We start from the raw sequence: 21,908 nt of genomic DNA, 5'->3' as shown, positions 1-21,908 counted from the left end.
ATAATTATAAATATACTTTGATATAATTCTTTTAAAATTAAATATACTTGTACCTTCTTGAAGCGATCACTCATTAAGGATAATATTATTACTAAATTGTGTAAATTGCTGAAAATGATATCGCTGTTACCGTAATGATACTGTAGTCCTTACTATGTAATTACTATCTCTAGTAATATATCACCGGACTTTTAGTTCAATCGATGAAGTCGTTACACTGTCATTATATTCAAATTTCATCAGACCATGCTTATATCCGCTCTTTCGATTAACTTTTTTTTAACTTCTTTTTCTCGATGCTTTTATCGTTACTCCTTTTTTTCATCATTTCTTTAACGCTTTCGATTAATCTTAAATAATTAACTTTTATTATTATATATTTTATTTACAAATTAAATGTAAATTGTTTATCTATGTCGAGAATATATTTATTATACGTATGTGTGCTTATCTATTATATTATAAAATTATCTAAATTTATACACACACACATATATATGTATATGTAATACGTTTACGTAATACAGGGATTACAAATCATTTAATTTTATGCAATATATATACATATAATCTGAAAAAACTTTGACAATCTTGATGAAATCTCAATGGATCTTGATGGTAACTGTTAAATGTTTATTGCATGGTTTTTAAGTGACGCATATAATATGTATAATATTAAAATAAGCATCTTTCAGAGTTATGCAATAATTATATAACATTTATAATGTTTATATTTATATTTGTTTATATGATTTTATAAAATTTTGTATATAATTTTCATCTCCGCGAAAAGATTGACGTTATGATAGCGAAAAGATTGACGTTATGAAAGTGAAAACCTGTATGTGTATACGTACTTAATTCAGAATTGATGGAATATTTTGGTCGAAGATAAAATAGAATTTAGGAACGCATAGCGACCACACAAATACACACAAACACACGTACACACATGATTTTCCCCGCTGAATTTCCGCTTGAATCTCGAAAGTGGTCTCTTTGCTTCGATAGAACTCAGTCCAATTCTATCAAGGACATTTTCGCTGACCGTGATCGTGCAATAATTTTACTGACCTTGAGATTACAATCATTGAGGAAGTATATCGATAGTCTATATGCCTCAAGAAATATTCTTTTTTATCGATCTTATCTTCTGCTTTTATGCCATGATATTATGCAAATACTATTTGTGATAATGACGTAATCTATATAATTGAATAAAAAAAAATTAAAAAATTAAAATTTAAAGCTAACGAGAATTATTCTTTTAAATATTAAATAACATTATTCACTTATTGCGCTTTCATGTTTTATGATATTTCAATTTAATAATAACTTTATCAAAATGCGAGTGAAAATCATAGAAACTTCATCGCTCTAATATGTATGATGTGTCTCGATATAATTTATATTTATTATAATTCACTTTTCTTGTGAATCAACTGCAAATTTTATTAAGACTGTTTACTGTAGAAACATACTATAAATGTTCTTGCATTGGAATATAGTACAGGGTTAGCAATTAAGGAGCATATACAATGACGTTATTCTATCGAATTTCATAATCTTACGTGCCAGTGGTTACGCTCAACCGCCGGCAGTAGTCCGTTGCACTGCAATGCACACGATTTATTTCGCGGAGCGGAAGTGCATCAAGACACGAGGCACTCTCTCCTCTCGCTTTGCGCGAGGCGTTGCATTTGTGGCAATGCAAACGGAACTCGCACGCCGTTCTTTTTTTGTTTCCCCTTTTCTCTCTCTCTTTTACATACAGTAATATATTCTTTTTCCTTGAATATCTCTTCCTCTATCGATTGTGGACTAATAACGTATATCTTAGTCTTATCTTACACGAAAGGCTTGTGAGTTGCTACACCGTTACGCTTGAAAAGATTAATATCCTAATAAATTTAATCAGAAACCAATAGTATTGGTAAGAATCTTATATCAATATGAAGAAAATATGATTACGTATATCGATTTTAAAATAATACTAAAAATAATTTAAAATAATATATAATTTTAAAATTTTTATTGAAAAAGTTTGATAAAATTTAAATATCTAATAAAATATCGATAAGAAAAATTCTATTATTTTGCTTTCTTGTAGATAAATTATGAAAGAACTTACATTTATTCAAAATAAACACCTCAATTTTGTATCATTTTTATCATAAAGGATTTACATAAAATTTTACGTTACACGAAAAGAACATTTCTAATTATCGTTATGTCTCGTAAAAGAAGATTTACCCATCCCTCTTGCTTCACAGCGTTGTCTCTTGATAGCAATATTTCCTTGCTGAAACTTCAAGCTAACGACTTATATCCCGGCGTATTATCTCACGAAAGGCTCGCGTTTTTTACTACGAAGCCGTCACGCCCCAAGAAGTTTAATTTTTTAATGAGCAAAGTAGACACGATTGAAAGCAACATTCTATTTCCGCTAAAAAATCATTAAAATTACGAAAAATCTCTAGATAACGTTGCAGCTAAATTTATTCCGCTATACATAATATAATACACAGTATATATACTATTCTTTTTACATGAGACTTGATTGAACAACTAATATAAAGTGTAAAGTATAATATGTCTATAGTAGTAGTCTATAGTAGTCAATACATCCTTGTCTATATATTTATTTATTTAAATATTTTTAAAAAATTTTTAATTTTTAACTGTTTACGAAAAATTGTCCATTTTAAAGAAAAAATTACACACATCTTTCCCTATAGATACATGCATCTATTTACAGAGATGTAAAATATTTATTATTAAAATAATAAATTAGATTAAATTACATAAAATCTGAAAATAGCACCCAAATTTTATTTTATAGGATTTTAATTTTATAGGAAAAGTAATTATATATATAAACATTGAGAGTTCTTTTAGATAATTGTAAGAAGTAAATTCAGATATAGAAAACCTAAAGGTTTATCCGTCGCCAATCGCATTAACTGTTACTGTTAACGAAGCCGGTGCCGCGTTGGATGTTTAAACGTTGCTTTCTTTTTTTATTTTATCGCGCTGAAATTCCTAGAGATGGTGAGAGTATTATGCGGCACTTCCACAAATGTACGTGCTCCTGATTGCGATTTCAAGAGGAAAACTCGATCTTTGCTGCAACGCCGTTGGCATGCTCGGTTTGTGGCCGACCGCGGTAAAACAAAACCAAAATTAGATAACGCCGTCCAACCGTACAGACTACTACTGTGAAATTGTCGCATCTTATGACACTTGTGAGAAACGTAAACTTTTGTAGCGCATTTCATAAATACGAATGCTGTAAAGAATTTTCACAGAATTATGCATTTTACGAACAATTGTCGCCGAATTCGATCATATTTTTTAACGGTTCAATTATTTCCTTAAATGTAAAATCACTTAAACTCGATATGTGATATATTTTTTACGAATTTTTTAATTTATTTTCATACCTTAATTATGTTATTTTAAATATTAAACAAATTGCAAAGAAATAAAAATAAATTAACGAAATAAATTTTTCACATACAATTAAAAATAACAATTTTATGATCTATTAAAATTAACAAAATTTTTCTTTGAAATTTTAATTTTAATTACAAAGATATTTTCAACATGCATTATATATGAAAAAGCATAACAATAAATAATAAAAATTAAAAAATATTTTGCTTACTCGAAATTTTTTTTCTAAAGAAATCAATTTAAGAAAAATTTATTAAAAAATTTGCTTCGTAATATTGATATAATTTACAGATACAACATGTAAGATGTAATATACGTAAGGACACTTCATACGTTATTTTGATGCTATCAAGAAACGATGCATGAGCAACCATTTTGATATCATCGTATCCTTTTTATGATTTGCGATCTTTTTGTTTTTGTTTTAATCGGACAATGCATATATCAAAGCGAATATTTTGCATCCATCAATTGGTAGCAATCATTTTATAATTATCCGATCGGATAATCTCGCAGCGGTGAATCCATCGTGGGAAAATGTGCCGGGGATTGCGTTATTGCGTTTACAGGATTAATTACGAAACGAACGCACTTAAACGATCCTGCGTTACGTCCAACTGGCGCACTCATTATCTAATGGCGTACGTTGAATTTATCACAGTTTAATTACGCCGTCAACAGTCGGCGCGCTTTGCCGCCATGAAATATGATTATACGTCTGACAATAGGATAACATAATCTGCTTCCGACCGCTTACAACAGCCGAAATATGCTCTTAATGACGCTGCTGCTGCGAGCGTCATCCTAGTCACGTGCTATTTTATAGATGCACCAAAATGGTGCAGCACGTTGTTGATCTTGCTCACGTAAATATACGCATTAGGGAATTTTAAGAGAGAATTATTGTTCTTGATGGTCCCTGACATGGTTTTCGTTCATCATGGTTTTTTTTATTTTTATGCTTATATATGTATAATCATTATTTATACTATCATATTACATGCAATTAATTTTTAAAAAGAAAAAATATTGTGATTTGATAATATTTACAAAATACACATATTCTGCATATTCTATATATATTCTTGCATAACTTGCATAACGTAAATTCAAAAATTATTTAAATTTAAAATATGTATTATAAATTTTATCGTGTTTAAGAGTTCGACTTTTATAGCCAAAATCGCCAATTATTTAAATTTATGATATTATATTATAAATTCTATCGCGTTCAAAATTTCCACAGGTTTTTATAGCCATTTCTTTTTTAAATAAATGCAAGGCGATTTAATAGTGCAACTTAATAATTTATTAATAATTTAATAATAATTTCCGGATGCATATGATGCTTTAGAGTCTGTGAGAATTCCTCTGAGAATTATTAAAATTAAATATCGTGACAATTTATGTTATTTTAATCGTATATATTGTATCTCCTGTCGTGTTGAAAATGCGATGATTGTAAAAATCTATAAAATTAATGTCGCATACAACCTTTTCGCTTAAGATAAGTAATGAGAAGAAAAGGTTACTATGCAAGTAATAAATGTGGAAAAAAAGTTGAAATGGATAAAGAATGCAGTGAGTAATGCCTATTCACATTTCGCCGCGCCTCTTTTCGATCTACTCACCATTCTGCATCGATTTCACGTGGCTATCCACGTGTTCTTGTCACGTCCGTTTACCATTTCAAACCCATCTTGCGATCTTTGCGTAAGATTTCAACGTAGATGTACATAAATATATGTTTCGGAAGAAAGTGCATGCGTTATGTCAGGGCTGTCATCACAATCTCTCGAACCTCTCTCTAGAAACAGAAACATTCTCTAACAAACTTTGGCAAAAAATATGAGAAATAAATTATTTTTAAAATTAAATTTAAATCATAAAATTTATATAATAAGATTTTACAAAAATCATTATTTAATTTTAAAAATCGATAAAGAAATAATAATATATAACCAAATTGATATTTAATAAAATTAAATAAGAAAATAATTTCTATTTTCGAAATATAAATTTAGTATTTTTTGATATGTGTGTGATAGTTAAGTTATTGATAATTTTGAACGTTTCATGACTTTTTTTCTAATTTTTATTTCAGCTCAATTTATCTCTAGAAATGAACGCTTAAACAGAGATATATAAAGACAACCCTGTAAAATAAAATGTTAAGTCTCATGAGACATTGGCGGCGATCGTAAAATGATATCGAATTTGTGACATAAAAGGGAAAAAAAGAAAATAGGGGAAAATGGTTGGGTACTACATCGTTATCAAGCTTATCGAAGAAATTCATCTTGCAGGAATGAATTTTTGATGGATTGGATTTTATTTATATTTGTGTTTGATCTGATACTATACTTCTATCAAAAAGCATGAAAAAAATGCAGATTATGAGGATAAGATAAAAATTAAATGTAATTATAAAAGTTGATGAGAAATCAAAATATTTTTTCTCATGTATTGCACATTTTCAAAATATTTGAAGTAAAATGAATTGGCTTTTTGCCTTTTCTCACGCAGATTTATGTCATTCCGGTTCTTGGCAGGCATCAAGATCATTAACCGGAGGTGTAACTGAACGATGTCAAGTTGGCGTAATGTAATTTCTCATTGCGCCACCCATGAGGTTACGCTGGATGTGCGGTTACTCTTCTCGCGTCATTTATTACCGCACCCTGTGCAACAAAAAGGGCCCGTCGATAAAACTCAACGACAACGACGAGGACGACGACGACGACGACGACGAAACCAGGCTTCAAGCTTTTTCTGCGATGGAGTTTAATTAGCCCTGTAACGTTCGCGAAAGGTCAACCGCGTGCGATGGACAAGACGAAAGTGCCACTTCTACGCAAACACGTCGGAGAGAAAGTTTTCAACGAGGCTGATTGGCTTCATTTCTCTGTTGGTGCGATGGCTCTCCGCGTTGGGTGAAGTTAGAAAAGGAATCGAAGTTGCTTCTCTCTCTTTCTCTTCTCTCTCTCTCTCTCTTTCTCTCTATCTCTCTTTCTCTCAGATGATTGCATCGCCGACCTTCTTCGGACACAATGTACGTTTCTCTCCTACCCCTTTTTCCATCTCCCGTTGTTGATGAAATTACGTAAACTCCATTTTCCGGGCAGGCAAGTGCCGGAACGCCTGTCCTCTTGAGAGAGGAACCTCGTAAGGAAATATGGCGATGGGCGGAAACAGTAATAACGGAGCTCGGTACTTGGATAAAGTACGCGATGAAGGCATCGGGGAGTACCACCGGTGATGGCGTTTTCAAGTAGTCGTTACATGCCGATTATGCTTCTTCTCCTTCTGTTTCTTATAGATTTATAGACGACGTAAGCCAAGCATCAGGATCTGATTTACATCATGTAAAAGTCTTTGTTAGATTATGCTGAAGAGCAATTAATTTTTTTACACTGCGAATTTAGAGAGTATTCTATATATAATACCGCTCCTTTAAAATTAAATCTATTTCTTCCCAAATAGACATGTATTTTTTAGAAATAATTTAATAGTTTGAAAATTGAACACTGAAACACGTTTATAAAAGCTATTATAATTAAAAACATTATTTGCTACAAACTATGGATTACTTGAGATATTTTTTGAATATTTAACAAACAATTTGCGTTTATGTTATTATTAATGAAACGTGTTATAAAGTTAAAATAACATTGCTTTCGCAAATCCAGTTGTTGTATCAGCAGTGGTTATTATACTTTCTCACGGAAATATTTTGTTTTTTCGTTATATTTGCATTTCTTCAGTAGAAACTTTGCGGCTGGATTGTCAGATTAAATTTTCTACTTTATAATTATCTTCGGATGTACACGTTCATATAATTCCAACAAGAATTAAGATAAATAGCATGTTGGATAAATATTACTAGTTTTTGTTAAAATTTGCTGATTGGATTAATCAATAACTGCTTTCTTATAATTATATGCTACACTCTTTAAAAAAATATACAATTCTCATATATAAGAAAAATCTTTAATTACATATACTACTTTTATACAATTACAAAGCTGCATAATTGTCTTCGTTAATATTATATTTAATATTATTATTTTAAATTTGTCTCTTATGTTTATATTGTATATTGTAATACTTACATATTATAATAATTACATAACAATGTTTTAAATAATGTCTTCGCAAGCGTAAACATTTTATCAATTAGCTTATTAAATTATAATCAATAGGAAATTACTCAGATACACACACACACACACAAGTGATATGCAATGAAAAGATATGAATGAAAAATATGAGATTTGAAAGCAAATCACAAGTTTCAAAGTGGATCACGAATAAAATCGAAATTTATTCAGCGCCATGTGTCAGCGACGCAATCGTCTTTTCTACTCGTTTTCCGCAAAGAATTACACTTCTGAAGGAGAGAGAGAGAGAGAGAGATTCTATCGAAATCCGAAATGTTCCCTTGTTCATATCGATCGCATGCGAATCTACGAAGCACGCCGAAGTCGCATCCGCTTTTCCGCGTCGCGATTCCGCAAGTCAATTTCAGCCAGCAGCAGCCGTTTCCATTGCTGAATGTGGAAATCTGCCTCTTCCATTTGGCGGAAACGATTTGCCCGAGCTCCATCGCTTTCCCTCTTTTTCTATATATTCCTTTGCTACGCTTAGCGCGAAGATGTCTCCAAATTCGGAAGGATTCTATCGTATCGAATCGATTCTATGACCATTACGACGGCATGGGAGTATAGATCATGATGTATATCATCCATAATAAGAGTTGGGAGTCAAGTGAATGCGCAGAAAGACCCACACTTCGATAGTTTCAAAGATCTTTTTGCTATCGAAGCCCCTGATATACTTTGTGAAATATTATATTACTTCGGGAAAAACGTTCGTTTCCTTTTAGAAAAGATCCACTTTCATTTTGTAGAGATACTTGGAATTATTTCTTCTTTTTTCTGATTAGTTTAATGGCAGTGAAAAAATATTTTTTAATTTAATAATGGCTAATGTCATTGATATTAGCTTAATAGTTTGCATATAGAAAAGTATGCAGAAAATTAGTACATCGTGTTTTTAGATAATTTATATTATGTTTTGCTATTGTGTATGTTTGCGTATTGACATTGCTGTGTACTGACAGCGCTAGGATGCAGTCGCGTATTGATAGCTAGAACCGTTCGCTTTGATCACTCCATCAGTATGCATTGCGCCATAATGGACATTTACGTAACGTGGTTCCCGTGATTTTGCCTGCCATGCGATATACATGTCGTCATCCTCGGCACAAAATCTTCTTCAGTAAAATATAAATGCCAAACGTGATTCACGTCGTGTTGGCAGCTGGCTTTTTGAAAGCGTGTCAAGGATACGCTCAACGAAGGTCAGTCACTCTCGTGAAGTTTAGTCGGTCATCCGACTGGCTCACTATTAAATCGCTTGTCTATTTTGTTTGATGAAAAGTGACAGGCCGATTAGAGGTACCGTTACGATCATTAATATCGTCGGAATCTCAACCATTTCTCAATAATCAGGTGCAATACGTTATCAGCAGTCTCTTTATAAAGCACATATATTTGATATGCGTGTGTATGATATCAAACTTGAAAAGATTAAATACATAAATTAAATTAAAAAATTTACATATATTTTGCATTTGCGTTTTATATTTATGATAATAATCCATGGATGTAAAAATTGGATTTACTATGGAATTTTTGAGCGTAATACTTTTTGTTTTCCTAAATATGAAACAAGCATAACGGCACGCTCGACATGATACATAGCGACGGGTATTAAGCTCAATAATGGCTGCTGGCGGATTTGTACATTCGAGCAACGGATTTAGCAGAGTGCGTTGTGAATGCGTGCATTGTGGAACAAACAATGGCGTGGACAGTGTCACCTAAATCCCTCGAATTCTGGCGAGCTTTTTATATTGCCGGGGAGGACATCTCTTAATTACGTCATATATACTTTTTCTCGCATCGTTCTAAAATCATAGCGACTCTTATCGTTGTAGTGGATTACCTATTACCTGCGTTTCACGACAAACAAAATACGCTATTTTATCTCAATATTATTTTAATTCGCTCTCTAGTAAAATTTTATATAAATTAATATGAAATTTTTAATAAAAGATCCCTTTTTAAGTGAAATAATAAGAATTCATTATTTTATAACAATGCAATTAAAAATTGCTCATTAATTCTGCATACCAGAAATATCATAAAAAATTTATACATTGTGCTATCGAGATCGAAGAAATTAAATTGTAATAATACCGAAACTCGAATAATAAAAATTGCGGTAACTCGAGATCCATTAATGACTTCCTTAATGGAAGTAATTTGCTTTTTCTCTATCCTGTAATCTATGCGATAAAAAGCGATGTTGTGGAGCCGAAAAAGTGGAACAGGGAGCAAAAGTCGGAGGTGTCTATTAAGAAGTCCGCTGAATATTAACGTGACGAAACGTTTTCTAACGCCACGGCAGCGCGGAGATTAACGAGGCGATTATTAAAATATGCAGTATACCAGTCTAATTAGTCTGGCGACGAAACCAAGAAGGCGTCTACTTTGTTAGCCTTACTCGTCATCTTCCAAAAGTCACGGACTTTGCCACGATGCAATTTCGCCGTATTACCTTGCTTCGCTTAATTTTGCGCCAACGAATTGAATTGATACAAACATTTGTTTATCGTTAATCTTAATAGATTTACCTTTAACATTTCAACATTAGGGACATTTTAAAGATTTCAGTATTTGAGAATATTATAATTTAAGGACAATAAATATTCGTTGATTAAGAATTTATTATGTCAAATTAATTTAGACCGAAACATCGGAATCGTCGCTGAAATTTTACATTACACCATGTTCTGGGCTAAATGTACGACATCAGCGGTTTACGCAACCGCGTATTAATGTTATAACTCAGCATTATGGCTTTACTACGGAGCGAACATGCGTGAGATTATTATGCTGCTATACATCTTTTGGTGGCAAAAATTTTCGTAATTTTCATTCTTATCTTATAATATCGCCATCTATCTGTTTATAATTAAATACAGTCTGATGAATCTACCTGAAGCTGATTTCGCAATCGATCTTAATTATTTGTAGTTGCCTATCGTTATATAAAAAATTATATAAATAATATCGTTTTAGACATTTTACCTCGACCCATCTTTCTCGCGGCAATCAAGTTGCGAGCGGCAACTTTCGAATATAATTGTATCGAGTAAGCTGGTGAAAGCGACCGCCATCACGTTAAGACGTACAAACCACCGATTATTGTATCCACGCAATCTGTATTTGTGATCAAAATTGTTAGAAGTTTCATTCTGTAGTGTAATATGCAGATTTGAGATTTTATTATTGCATATTATTCAATTGTAATTTTATTGAATTATATAACATTCTTCTTCTCACGAATACGATATATCGATAAGCTTGATAGAATTAATTTATTATATATGTTGAGAAATATATAACAAAGAGTCTGCATCATCTAAAAAAAAATATTAAAATTTATAAATACTATAGAATAAACTCTTGTGCTCTTAATGTCTTAATTGTTATTCCAAAATGTTTGATAACTTGTAACTTATATACAATTAATTTATATATATTAAAATATATGTTTTTTTAAATTATCATAATTAAATTATTTACATAAAAAATATATATATGTACAAGTTTATTTAGTGTAAACTTTAATTTAATATGACTTTATTTTATTACAACAGCTTTATTACGACATTTGATATCATTCTTATGTAATGCATATAAATGTCCATACTTTCCCAGAGAGAAGTACGAATACTTTCCACATGGTAGCATTGTTACAATCTCTTTTTTCTCGTTAAACCATAAATAAATTACAGATTGTCTCTCAATTGGACATTGTTTTTTATACATCTGCAAATGGGTACTCAGTGTTTTCCTCGTCGCTTTAACATCGACAATATTTTGCATGAACGCACAAACGAGGCTACTGTATGTATACACGCATGACTTCTTCCGCATTGCGTAATTGCAATTGGTAAAATCCTCGGTCACCTGAGTGTAGTCGCCGTGTTTTTCTAGTACGCACATGGTCGGAGAAACTGATTATACTAAAGATTAAAAAGATATTAGCAACAATCGAAAAAAAATCGGGGTTTTATGGGGCTTTGAGCAATTTAATTTTGTTCTGTAATTACGATTTTTTCTATATTTGCAAGTTCGATTGACTAAGTCTGGTGAAACGGATTATACTTTCATTGTTGCGAAATGAATATTGTATTATCCTAAGCAAATGTGCAAATATTAATTTTTCGATCTACGAGCTATAAAAAATTGCAGTAATTTTTAAATTATTTGCAAAAAAACGAGCGTGATGTGATTACTTGTGCAATACAAGCGAATAAATTTCTCTTTATTGGATTGCAAAAAATATATCTCGTTGGTTGGTTTTGTTGGCGATGAATCGAAATGTATGAGAAAGAACCGATATATTTCAATAGATTTTTAAAGTAGACATTTTTGAAGAAGAATGACAATAAATCACGAGAAACTACGAGTAAATTTTTATTATGAATATAAAAGAACTATTTGTAGAAAACTGGCACGTTGTGAAATGTATGATAAATCAAAGTCTTTGCATTACGATATATATATTATCAATTTAATAGTTAAATAAAAAAATATAATATGATTATTTTTTGTTATAAATTTGAAGGAAATTATAAGCTTATATATACAAAACATTTTTATAATTATTATTTTATTGAAATAAATTAGCACACACATTGATATTATTATAAATTACATTTTCATGTACTATCTTTTTTATCTCTGAACAATTTTTGGATTTGCAAACACTTTCTTTCCAAGTTTCCCACTACTTGTCATTAAGTACAATTAATATTTGATGAATGTATCTATGTCTTTTTGCATTTTCTTTCAACTTTTATTTCACACATATTGAGAGATTGCGCAAATTTGTGAATTTTTCATCCGTATTGTTATATTCTTATATGACATATATGTATATAGACGAGAGTACTCACACTTTCTTTTATCATCCATTCTGCTGAAACACACGTATCGATATTAATAGCTTCTTCATTTTCTTTGTAGACGACTGTCCAAATTGCGTGGATGAGCACAGCGGTAGTTTGGCGGCTTCAAGATGGACGATGCCCCTGCTGAAGCTGGGCGAGAAGAGGTACTATCTGGGGATCTTCTTCAAGGTATCGCTTCTGCCAGTTACGCTGATTTATCTGACCGAACTGTCGACTCGATCCAACTCTCTCTCTCTCTCTTTCTCTCTCTCTCTCTCCCTCTTGCTGTCTCTCGATCTCTCCTCCTTCCTCCCCTTCTCTCCTTCTCTCTTTTTCCTTCTCGGACTTTATCAAATTATTTCCGCGCTCGTAACTTTCCGGCTTTACCGTCACAGACGGTTTTACGGTGCATCGAATGCCGGGAACCAGCGTAGTAAAGGTCTTTCCGGATAACAGTGACCCTGTGTTGGTTACGACACAGCAAAGAAGCTCGCGTGATAAGAGAAAGAGAATGAAACACGTCGTAAAAAAAAACGACGTATGTGGCACGTAAAAGAAAATTGAAGGAGTTCCTAGCAAAAGCGGTTTCAGGTTTTAAACGTCAAACTTACTATTATGAAGAAATTTTCTAGTTATATATAGCACGTTCAACATTTTTTTTTCTTCAATTTGATATTCACAAAGTTTTTCTTCTTAATCTCTAATGTTAAATGATACTGATTACAAATCTTCACAGAGACAGTAATTAGTTATACATATCTTTTTTTTTATATTTTAACTTTTAATTATAATTTATTTCTCAAGTTTTTTTTAAATTTGCGATACTATGGAGGCAAGTGAAATCTCGATGATTATATTGATGCGTGATATCATGCAAGTCTTTCAGAGCGACATTCCTGGTTCTGACATGTCCTTTCACGCTCGAACACAATCGTATCGATTAGGCTCACCCTTATTACGGCTTCTTGGATAATTTGAACGCTTTTATTGACTCACGCGCGCTATTGACATGGATTTCCATGCAATTCCACCAGTGCAGATCCGGCTTCGCTGCGATCTTGTTGAAAGTGGATGGCGTAAAGACGCTCGTTTAAACGAGCTCATGATAAAAGCAGAGAGAAGAAAACAAGTGGCGTCTCTCTTTTAATTGGCGTTCTCTTTTAAGAGAACGAGTTCTCTTTGTTTCCAAAATAAATAATGTTTTCCAACACCTCGGCTATTAATCGAGACCTTGCAAAACAATTCTACTCGTGCAGTAATCAACTTTTTGAGTAAATTGACGAAAGATAGCGAATTTTCTCTTAGAGAATGTTGCTTCCCTCGTTTCTCGGTAGAAAACTTATTTAAGAAAAGGTAGTGGTTGCAAGGTGAAAGTCAAGTTTTTAGATTACGTATTTTCCACTTGTACTCTAAAAATTCTCAAGTTAGAGTTTAAACTCTGCTATAATTTTGGAGGTAGCAGTTAAAGAATTAGAAATGCTCTACATTAGCGTTTACAGATCAGTTATAATATATATAAATTTAATCAATTAATTTCAAATTTTTCTTACTTTTTTAACAAGAAATAATGTGCTGCAATTTACGCAAAATATATTTCTTTATTTTTAATTATTAGATTCTCATCTTCTTTCGCAACAATATACAGTTTGTATCATGTGCACATAGATTTCTCAGACTCTGACATACCTATGTATAGCTTGCCATCGCGATTGTTACACACTTGTTTTGATTAGGAAACATGAACTGAGTTTGTCATGCATGAGTAACGATAGTTTCGTGCCGATGTAAACACGGAGAGAGAATGCAATATTAGTGCAATCGCGACGATGCTCTATCTATTGCGCTTTATTTGCATTCCCGACAGGTTATATTCGATTTTTTGCATCCTTCTCATTCCTTCTATTCTGTCCCATAATGTCCCATAAGTGCCTTCGGCCAAATAGTCGAAGAAGAGTGTCAAGAAAGTAACGACAAAATTCAGCACCATTAAAATACCAAAGCTAATATTTATTATATTCTTGAATAAATTTCTTTTCTTTTGAATAAAAAACTAAGCAGAAGATATATACATAATATATATTATAATGATATATTATAATGATAATATATATTATAATGAATACAACGAATGTGTGTGTTATTACAATGATTAGAAAAACAAAAGAAAATTATAATTGCAATGACAATTTTGGGATATTATAAAATAATTAAAGCAAAGATATTTTATAATTAAATATTATAGTTATAATGTTATAAGTTTTATCACAATTTTAGATTTATTGAACCAAACTTTATTTCAATATATGTAGAACTATTAACTAATATATAGAATTAACAACTTTAATTTAAATTATGTCAAACAGAGAGATTGAGAGCTAACAGTTAAGATAAATAATTTATATAAATTTATTTACAATATTAATTGCTAATGATGTTAATTCAACGTAGTATATAAATCCATAAAATTAGTTAGCAGAAGGTTCCATAAAATATATATAAAAGATATAAAATATTTTCTGAATTGCGATAATTACTTTATCTAAATATTCTCTATATTTAAGAAAGTAAGGATTTTATTGGATCGTAGTAAATATTGTGTTTATTATAATCAGATGTTATTTATTTAAATAATATTTTCCTAAAATAAATAATAATTTTATTAATAATAATAATGTATTTGAGTCGGCAATAGTCGACAAGTTTGAGTTAATTAACATAATAATATTATTGTGAAATTTTGTCTGAAACAATACGATAATTTTGCGGGGTTATCAAAAGATCCAGAATATATGAAAAGTCGCTAGCTATAATATGTCTAGTAGAATGCGTGGTGCAGTTGCCGCATAAACGTGTTTCATAAGCTGCATTGTTGTTCCCACGATCCCACGGAATTTCAAGCGGATAATCTAGTCTCTAGGTAAGCATGCATTATGCGTCCTAATTATGCAGATAAGAAACTCTTCGAAGATCACAAATAGCTGCATAACTTGAACTGCTTCTGTGACTTTTCATCGCGTGATTTTGTGTCATCATCAGTTATTATCACGATGAAATATGGTTTTATTAAGAATTCTGTAAATTTATGCATGAAGTACGTGTTGTGCGATGGCAACTTTGCACTTAAATCGTTCGCAGTAGCTAAGTGCGAATGCTACTATACGATTCCGTGCTGTTGGGAAGTTTTTAATGGTCGTAAAGGACTATTTCCCTGCGAAACCAGCGATCCTCGCGCGCTTCTGCTGCCATCGTAAAAAACACATAATATAGCGTAAATGACCCAAGTTACCTACAATAATCGATACGTGGCGCCCGCATAATATGCAATATTGAAATACCGAAATATTGCATAACTTTGCGTACCGTTATCACTGTTGGATTTTTTTAAGCGCAATAAAATATTGCAATATGCAAGTTATTAATATCTGTGTCATTATAACCTCAAGCAATTTAAATAGCATTGCATAATTTTTTTAATAATGCTAATCTTAAAGAAAAAAATCTATATAGTTTTAATAGTAATAAAAAAATAAAAAGAAAGAAGCTTAAATCCAAAATATTTGGGAAGAAGTTTGAAACTTTCTATTTGTGTGAAAAAGTTTTGTTCATTTTTTAATATTAAGAGAAAATGAGATCTCATCTTCTATTAATAATATTTATATTCTAATATAACATTATGTTTGCATCACAAATGTTGTTATTGGCGATATTTGTTTTCGTTAGTATTTGAGGCTTTTACGATGTGCATGATCTGGCACTAATTAATATCACTCCTTTCTGAAGTGAATTGAAATATTCACGATACATTGAAATTAGATAAAGAATTTATAACTCAAAAAGAAAATCAATCTTAATATTTATTTTCTTATATTAACCGAATTAATAGTAACTCAATGTCGAAAATATATCATTGTATTTAACGATTGAACTATATTTGATTATTCACGAAAAAATAAATTTCGATTCACATTGCTAGAAACTTCGTCCTACATTTGCATTTTCGTATAATAATTTGATATGCTGTAATACTCTGAATTATTAACATATTGGATAGTAGATTTCATTACATATCAGTAATATTCCAAACATTATTCTCGAATATGATCTCCCGTAATCGATATCAGAATGGTGATTATGTAACCTTAGTGTGAATATTAATGTGCGCCCACACAATGTACATGCTGTTAGTTATTAATGCCGATCAATCTGTTGCAGTAAACGACAAACACGTCGTTACATGTGAGCATTAAGGATAGCTTATCTAAACACCATAATTTACTTACACATAATTTACTAATAGCTCCATCGTTTCTCTTTATCATAATTATTATAATTATTAATGAATAATACGGTTTATATTAACACTTCTCTCTCACGATTATCCGTTTTGCATAATAACTATTTATAGTGATTTAGCCTATTATTTAGCATTATAAATTATTTATAAATTGTTTGTATAACACATTGGATATTAATTAATACTCAACGCAATATCATTATTTGCGATAAATACTAACAAATTGCTACGATAATGCATTAATTTTCAATGTATTCTGACAGAGTCATAAATGTTACTTTACCTTTCCTCTTATCGCAGGCAAATTGGTACAGAGCTTCGCAATACTGCCGTTATCATGGGATGCATCTGGCGAGTATAGCTTCGCAGGAGGAAAACGACAGGCTCGAGAAGCATATCAAGGATTTCGGTCTCGGTCATGAACATTTTTGGACATCCGGTACCGATCAGGCTGAAGAAGGAACGTTTTTCTGGATGGCTAACGGCAGGCCGATCACGTTCGAGAATTGGAACGTCGGCGAACCAAATAATTTCCGGTAAGAATGTTTTGATTGAGACAATTTATATTCCTTCTGATATCGACCGCAATTTTATTGCGATATAATTGACTTAAATCGAATATTACAGCTCGTTTCCGATAGAAATTCATTCTCTTGTTCTTATCGACGACAATGTACTCCGAAAAAAATTGATTTTATTGAATTCAGACAAGACATTAATTTTTGCAATATTTTTAATATTTACATATTTAATGATAAAGTATATTTATGTAATATAAAATTTTATTATATTTTGTTGATAAAAATACATATTAAAGAAAAAATAATGTAATCACATTTTACGAAATATATGTGTGTGTGTGTGTGTGTGTGTGTGCGTGTGTGTGTGTATACACATATAAGCATACGCATTTAAAATTATTATAATTATGAATTTTATGTCTTAAGAGGGAATTTTAAATTTTATTAAAAACTTTTAAGTAAATTTTAAAGAGATGCATTAATTCTTAGCTAGAATCAATCACAGTATATATTATTTGATTTACTTCTTATGACTTAGTAAACAAATACTGCACAAACTTAATCTAATGCTCTTACTCTCTCTCTGTCGTGTTTAGATATGAGAATGGTGAGGAGGAGCATTGCCTGGAGCTCTGGAATAGGGATGGCAAAGGTCTCAAATGGAACGATAGCCCCTGCAGCTTCGAGACTTTCTTCGTCTGTGAAGTGCAATGATGAGTTTGTGCGAAAGGTAAAGGACGGGAAAAACTACACGTGCGAGTGAGTATTCGTGCAACTCGTAGCGTGTTTTCAGGATGATCCTCGAGAAAGTGTATGACGTTGGTCATCCGTTTGTTTTGGCGGACTTAGTAAGTGAGAAAGAGAAATAAAGAGAGGAAGAGAAAAAGAGAGGAGGGGAAGGAAAAGAGAGACAGAGAAACTTCAAATGTGACATGTGCGCTTGGATTGAAAACTACGTGCGATTAGCCGGTCGCTACAGTTGTCACGTTCGCATATCCGCCATTTACGTGTGCGCGAAACGACATACGGTTCAGTCAGTTTTTTCCGTATCACCAGGCGACAGACCGAGCGTCAGATAAATCCGCAGTGTCGGACGATAAAAGCAATTTGTTCATCTTTTGTACAGGAGCGGTTCTAGACGGATATTCGATTATATGCAGTATACTTCGGAGTTCTTGCGAAAGATCTTATGTTGAATTTAAAAGCATAATTACATAATATATATTTTTATTAAAAAACTAAAATTTATATAAATATCAGAGTTTTTAAAAATCATAAATATTAAAGAATTTTTTTGTATTTGTATATATTTTAGTGGAAAATAATTTAAATAACCGGTGTTTGTGTAAAGAGAGAATATTTTATAGGATTAGGAGACTCTTAAGATGACCATACATTTATCAACATTTCTAAAATATAATGACTGCTTATAAAATTCTTTCAAATTCTTTCACCGACAAACATACTGCATGAAATCTTTATTGCAATCGAAAAATCGATCAATTAACATAACTTCATGATATAACTTTAGATATCGTTCTTTTATTATATGTATTTTAAATAAATAAAAATTAAATTAAAATAGGCATTATTAAATGTAAGTATATCGCTGTTATATTATGTCTTGATTAATTATGTGCTAATTATTTTTAAAATCATTTATCTATGCAAGAAGATTCTTGTATCGGTTCTTCGATTGCAGCAAATCTGAAAGTTTTTGACGCATGGTGATACCATATATTGATTAATTAATTCTCCAACAAAATATAGATTAATTAACATGTATATCATAAATGTTAAAAGCGTCGTAATTGCAGGATGAATTACGATCAATAAACGCAAAAAATAATTTTGATCGTACATATATGTATATATATATATATATATATATATATATATATATATATGTTGCATATATATTTTTAATATTGAATCAAAAATTAGGCAATTATTTAGCAATTAAGATAGTGATGGACTCAATTCACCAATTTATGCACGAAGTAGTTAAGTCAAACAATTTCTTCTAACATGCTCATTTCACAAGTGTATGTGAAACTTCACTATATTTTAGTTTCTTGTTTCTTATATCAATACTATAAATAACATATGTATGTATATAAATGCGATATATGCGAATTTTGTATATATATATAAGTAAGTTACAATATATAGTGACTTGCTGCGAGTATAATATTGTTATTAGTACGAATAAACCAAAAGATTCTAGTGATGCTGTAATGCATTCTGATATTGAGAAATGCAATCATTTAGATACTTATGATATGTACATTCACTATTAGAGATTCTTTTGCAAAACACATCTTTAATAAACAGCAATTGCGACATCGTTATTATCTTGATAATCCTAACATTCAACAATATAATTTGGATTATTGGATCATTTTAGATGATCGGTTTCATATATTATTATCTTTATAGATTTTCAGATTTTAAAATTCTAGATAAGGAACTTAAGACCTCTTGTGTATTTTTAATTTATACCTAATCATAATTCTGTGAAATCTAGATGTTTTAAAATTATAATTATATAAATGTAAAATCACGTTTTTATGCTTTCTCGAGATTTGAGTTGCTAGCTTTTTAAATTTTTGAATTTTTAGGATTATTAGGAGCATCTTAGTACTAGTATTTTTAGGATTATTAGGAGCATCTTAGTACTAGTATTCATACATGTTTGCATTTTGAGTTCCTTACAGTTTACGTAACTTAAAGAACAAATTTAAATTTTATATTTTATAATTTGATTTTTTTGACTATATATTCCTTAGAATTATCTTTTGAAAGTGATGCATAAATCTCAAATACTTATTATCATAAATGTAAACGAGTTGCACATATGAATGAATAAAAATATAATTTGTTCGATAACATAATGGTCGCGATTTGCGTTAATTAAATCGCGGTATAAATCAGCATCGTAATAAATTCCGCATGGATAATAGTTAGTGGTAAATGAAACGAGAGTTTGTTCTATATATTTCCTATCAGAAAGTTCAGAGTACGGTGTTGTACATGGCATTATTTAGCGCTAAATAATAAAATCAAAATTATGCTCTGATACGTTCCTACGTATTCTTTCTATGCAAGCTGTTCACTGTTTTACTATTCATTAAAATATATTATTAAAGTTCCAATGATCAAAATCGCAAAATCTTTTCCATCTGTTTTATTAATAAAGAATCGAAAGCACACACGCATTTTAACATTAAATAATTTGTAAAAACTGGCTTTGAATTGTGTATCATGAGTATCTCAATTAATTAATTTATCCATTTTCTGATAAATTCCATACTAAATATTATTATTCCATTTTCAAAATTACTTTAGTAAAATATCGTTTGTTCGTAAATTATTTATATTGGATATGCGAGAATTGAGACACACATAAAGTATGTTATTACATTTCACATTTATTATATCAAAAATGAAAAGAGATAAATATTTTAATAGTCTTAATAATTTATCTGATTACGCATTTTTAGTTTTCTGTCTTTCTTCTCTTTTCCATCTCTTTATAAATCATACATTTTTTTTTGACATTATTTTATATTTAATTAATCTTTTTGCAATACATTCATTAAACGTGACAGTACACTCTACAATTATTTAGATAAATGTATCTTTATTGTTTTTTATTCTTTATTGTTTTTAATTTAATCTTCTTTATCAAGAAAAGAAAATAAAAACGTATTTAAATTTATCACAAAAAATTAAATATTTAAAAAATTGTTGCAATAGAAAAATATGTTTCCTGCCGTAGAAAAATAAAAAAATTTTAGACTTTATATATTTCTCTTAACATTTAAGAGATTAATTTTGTCTATATTTAAAAAAAATAGCTTTTATATTAAAAATATATTATATTAAAAAATTATATAAAACTATTGTAGCATTTCCACTATTAATATTACATCCTATTAATTGACAAAAAAGAAAAGGAACATTGGCGTTGCTTTGATAAAAATTGCAGAACAATGTTACTATCGTCGCGTAATGAATCTTTCTGGTTGACATGAGTCGTGCTTTGGCATTTCCGACAGAATTCTATTCCCACCTGGATGTCTCGTTTCCTTTTCTCATTTAGATTGACAGAACCAATTAGTAGTTCTGTCGATTTTTCCCATCTCTAGGAAACAACAGTGTCGAGAGCAAAGTGGAGGAGAACGAATTGAAGGGAGAAGAAAATGGAAGGGGTTGAAAGGGTCGTTGGATATCTGGAGGGTAGAGAAGGGTTGGTAACGAGAATCGTGCATCGTAGATATATAGCTATAACGTTACATAAGATGTTGCCATAATCGAGTAAAATAAATTTCGCTGTGAATTCGCGTCTGCAATTTCCTAAGGTAAAGTTACGTTGCAGTGCTCGGGAAAGTGCATTATATATATATATATATCATGATTAATGATTATATAGTAAAATTTTCAGAGAGCGTTTGCATAAAGGAGCATACAATAAAATAGATAAATCAAAATAAATACAGCAAAAAAGAACTCATTTCGTGATGTAAAATACTAAATTCTCTGTATAATTATCAAGGCAATATAAATTCTTTTTCAATTCGTCTATTTTTCATGGAGTTCACAAGTA

At 30.7% G+C, this 21,908-nt stretch overlaps 1 protein-coding gene across 8 annotated transcripts in view; it reads left to right on the top strand.

Moving 5' to 3' along the window:
• Window positions 1-19,407, top strand: part of LOC145970871 (uncharacterized) — a 115,056-nt gene extending 95,649 nt beyond the window's left edge. For all 8 annotated transcript variants that reach the window (XM_083097908.1, XM_083097906.1, XM_083097903.1 and 5 more), the window contains 3 exons: window positions 12,561-12,673; window positions 17,079-17,314; window positions 17,896-19,407. In XM_083097908.1, the coding sequence (XP_082954034.1) occupies window positions 12,561-12,673; window positions 17,079-17,314; window positions 17,896-18,013 (467 nt within the window). In that variant the 3' untranslated portion in view covers window positions 18,014-19,407. The remainder of the gene's footprint in view (window positions 1-12,560; window positions 12,674-17,078; window positions 17,315-17,895) is intronic.
• The last annotated feature ends 2,501 nt before the right edge of the window (window positions 19,408-21,908 follow it).

This window comes from Camponotus vicinus, unplaced genomic scaffold (genome assembly GCF_025532165.1).
Source record: "Camponotus vicinus isolate PSW18456_S1 unplaced genomic scaffold, iyCamVici1.0 SCAF_4, whole genome shotgun sequence".
NCBI classification, from domain to species: Eukaryota; Metazoa; Arthropoda; class Insecta; order Hymenoptera; family Formicidae; genus Camponotus; species Camponotus vicinus.
Note: the sequence above shows the minus strand (reverse complement) of the source record. Positions and strands in the feature narration are given on the sequence as shown.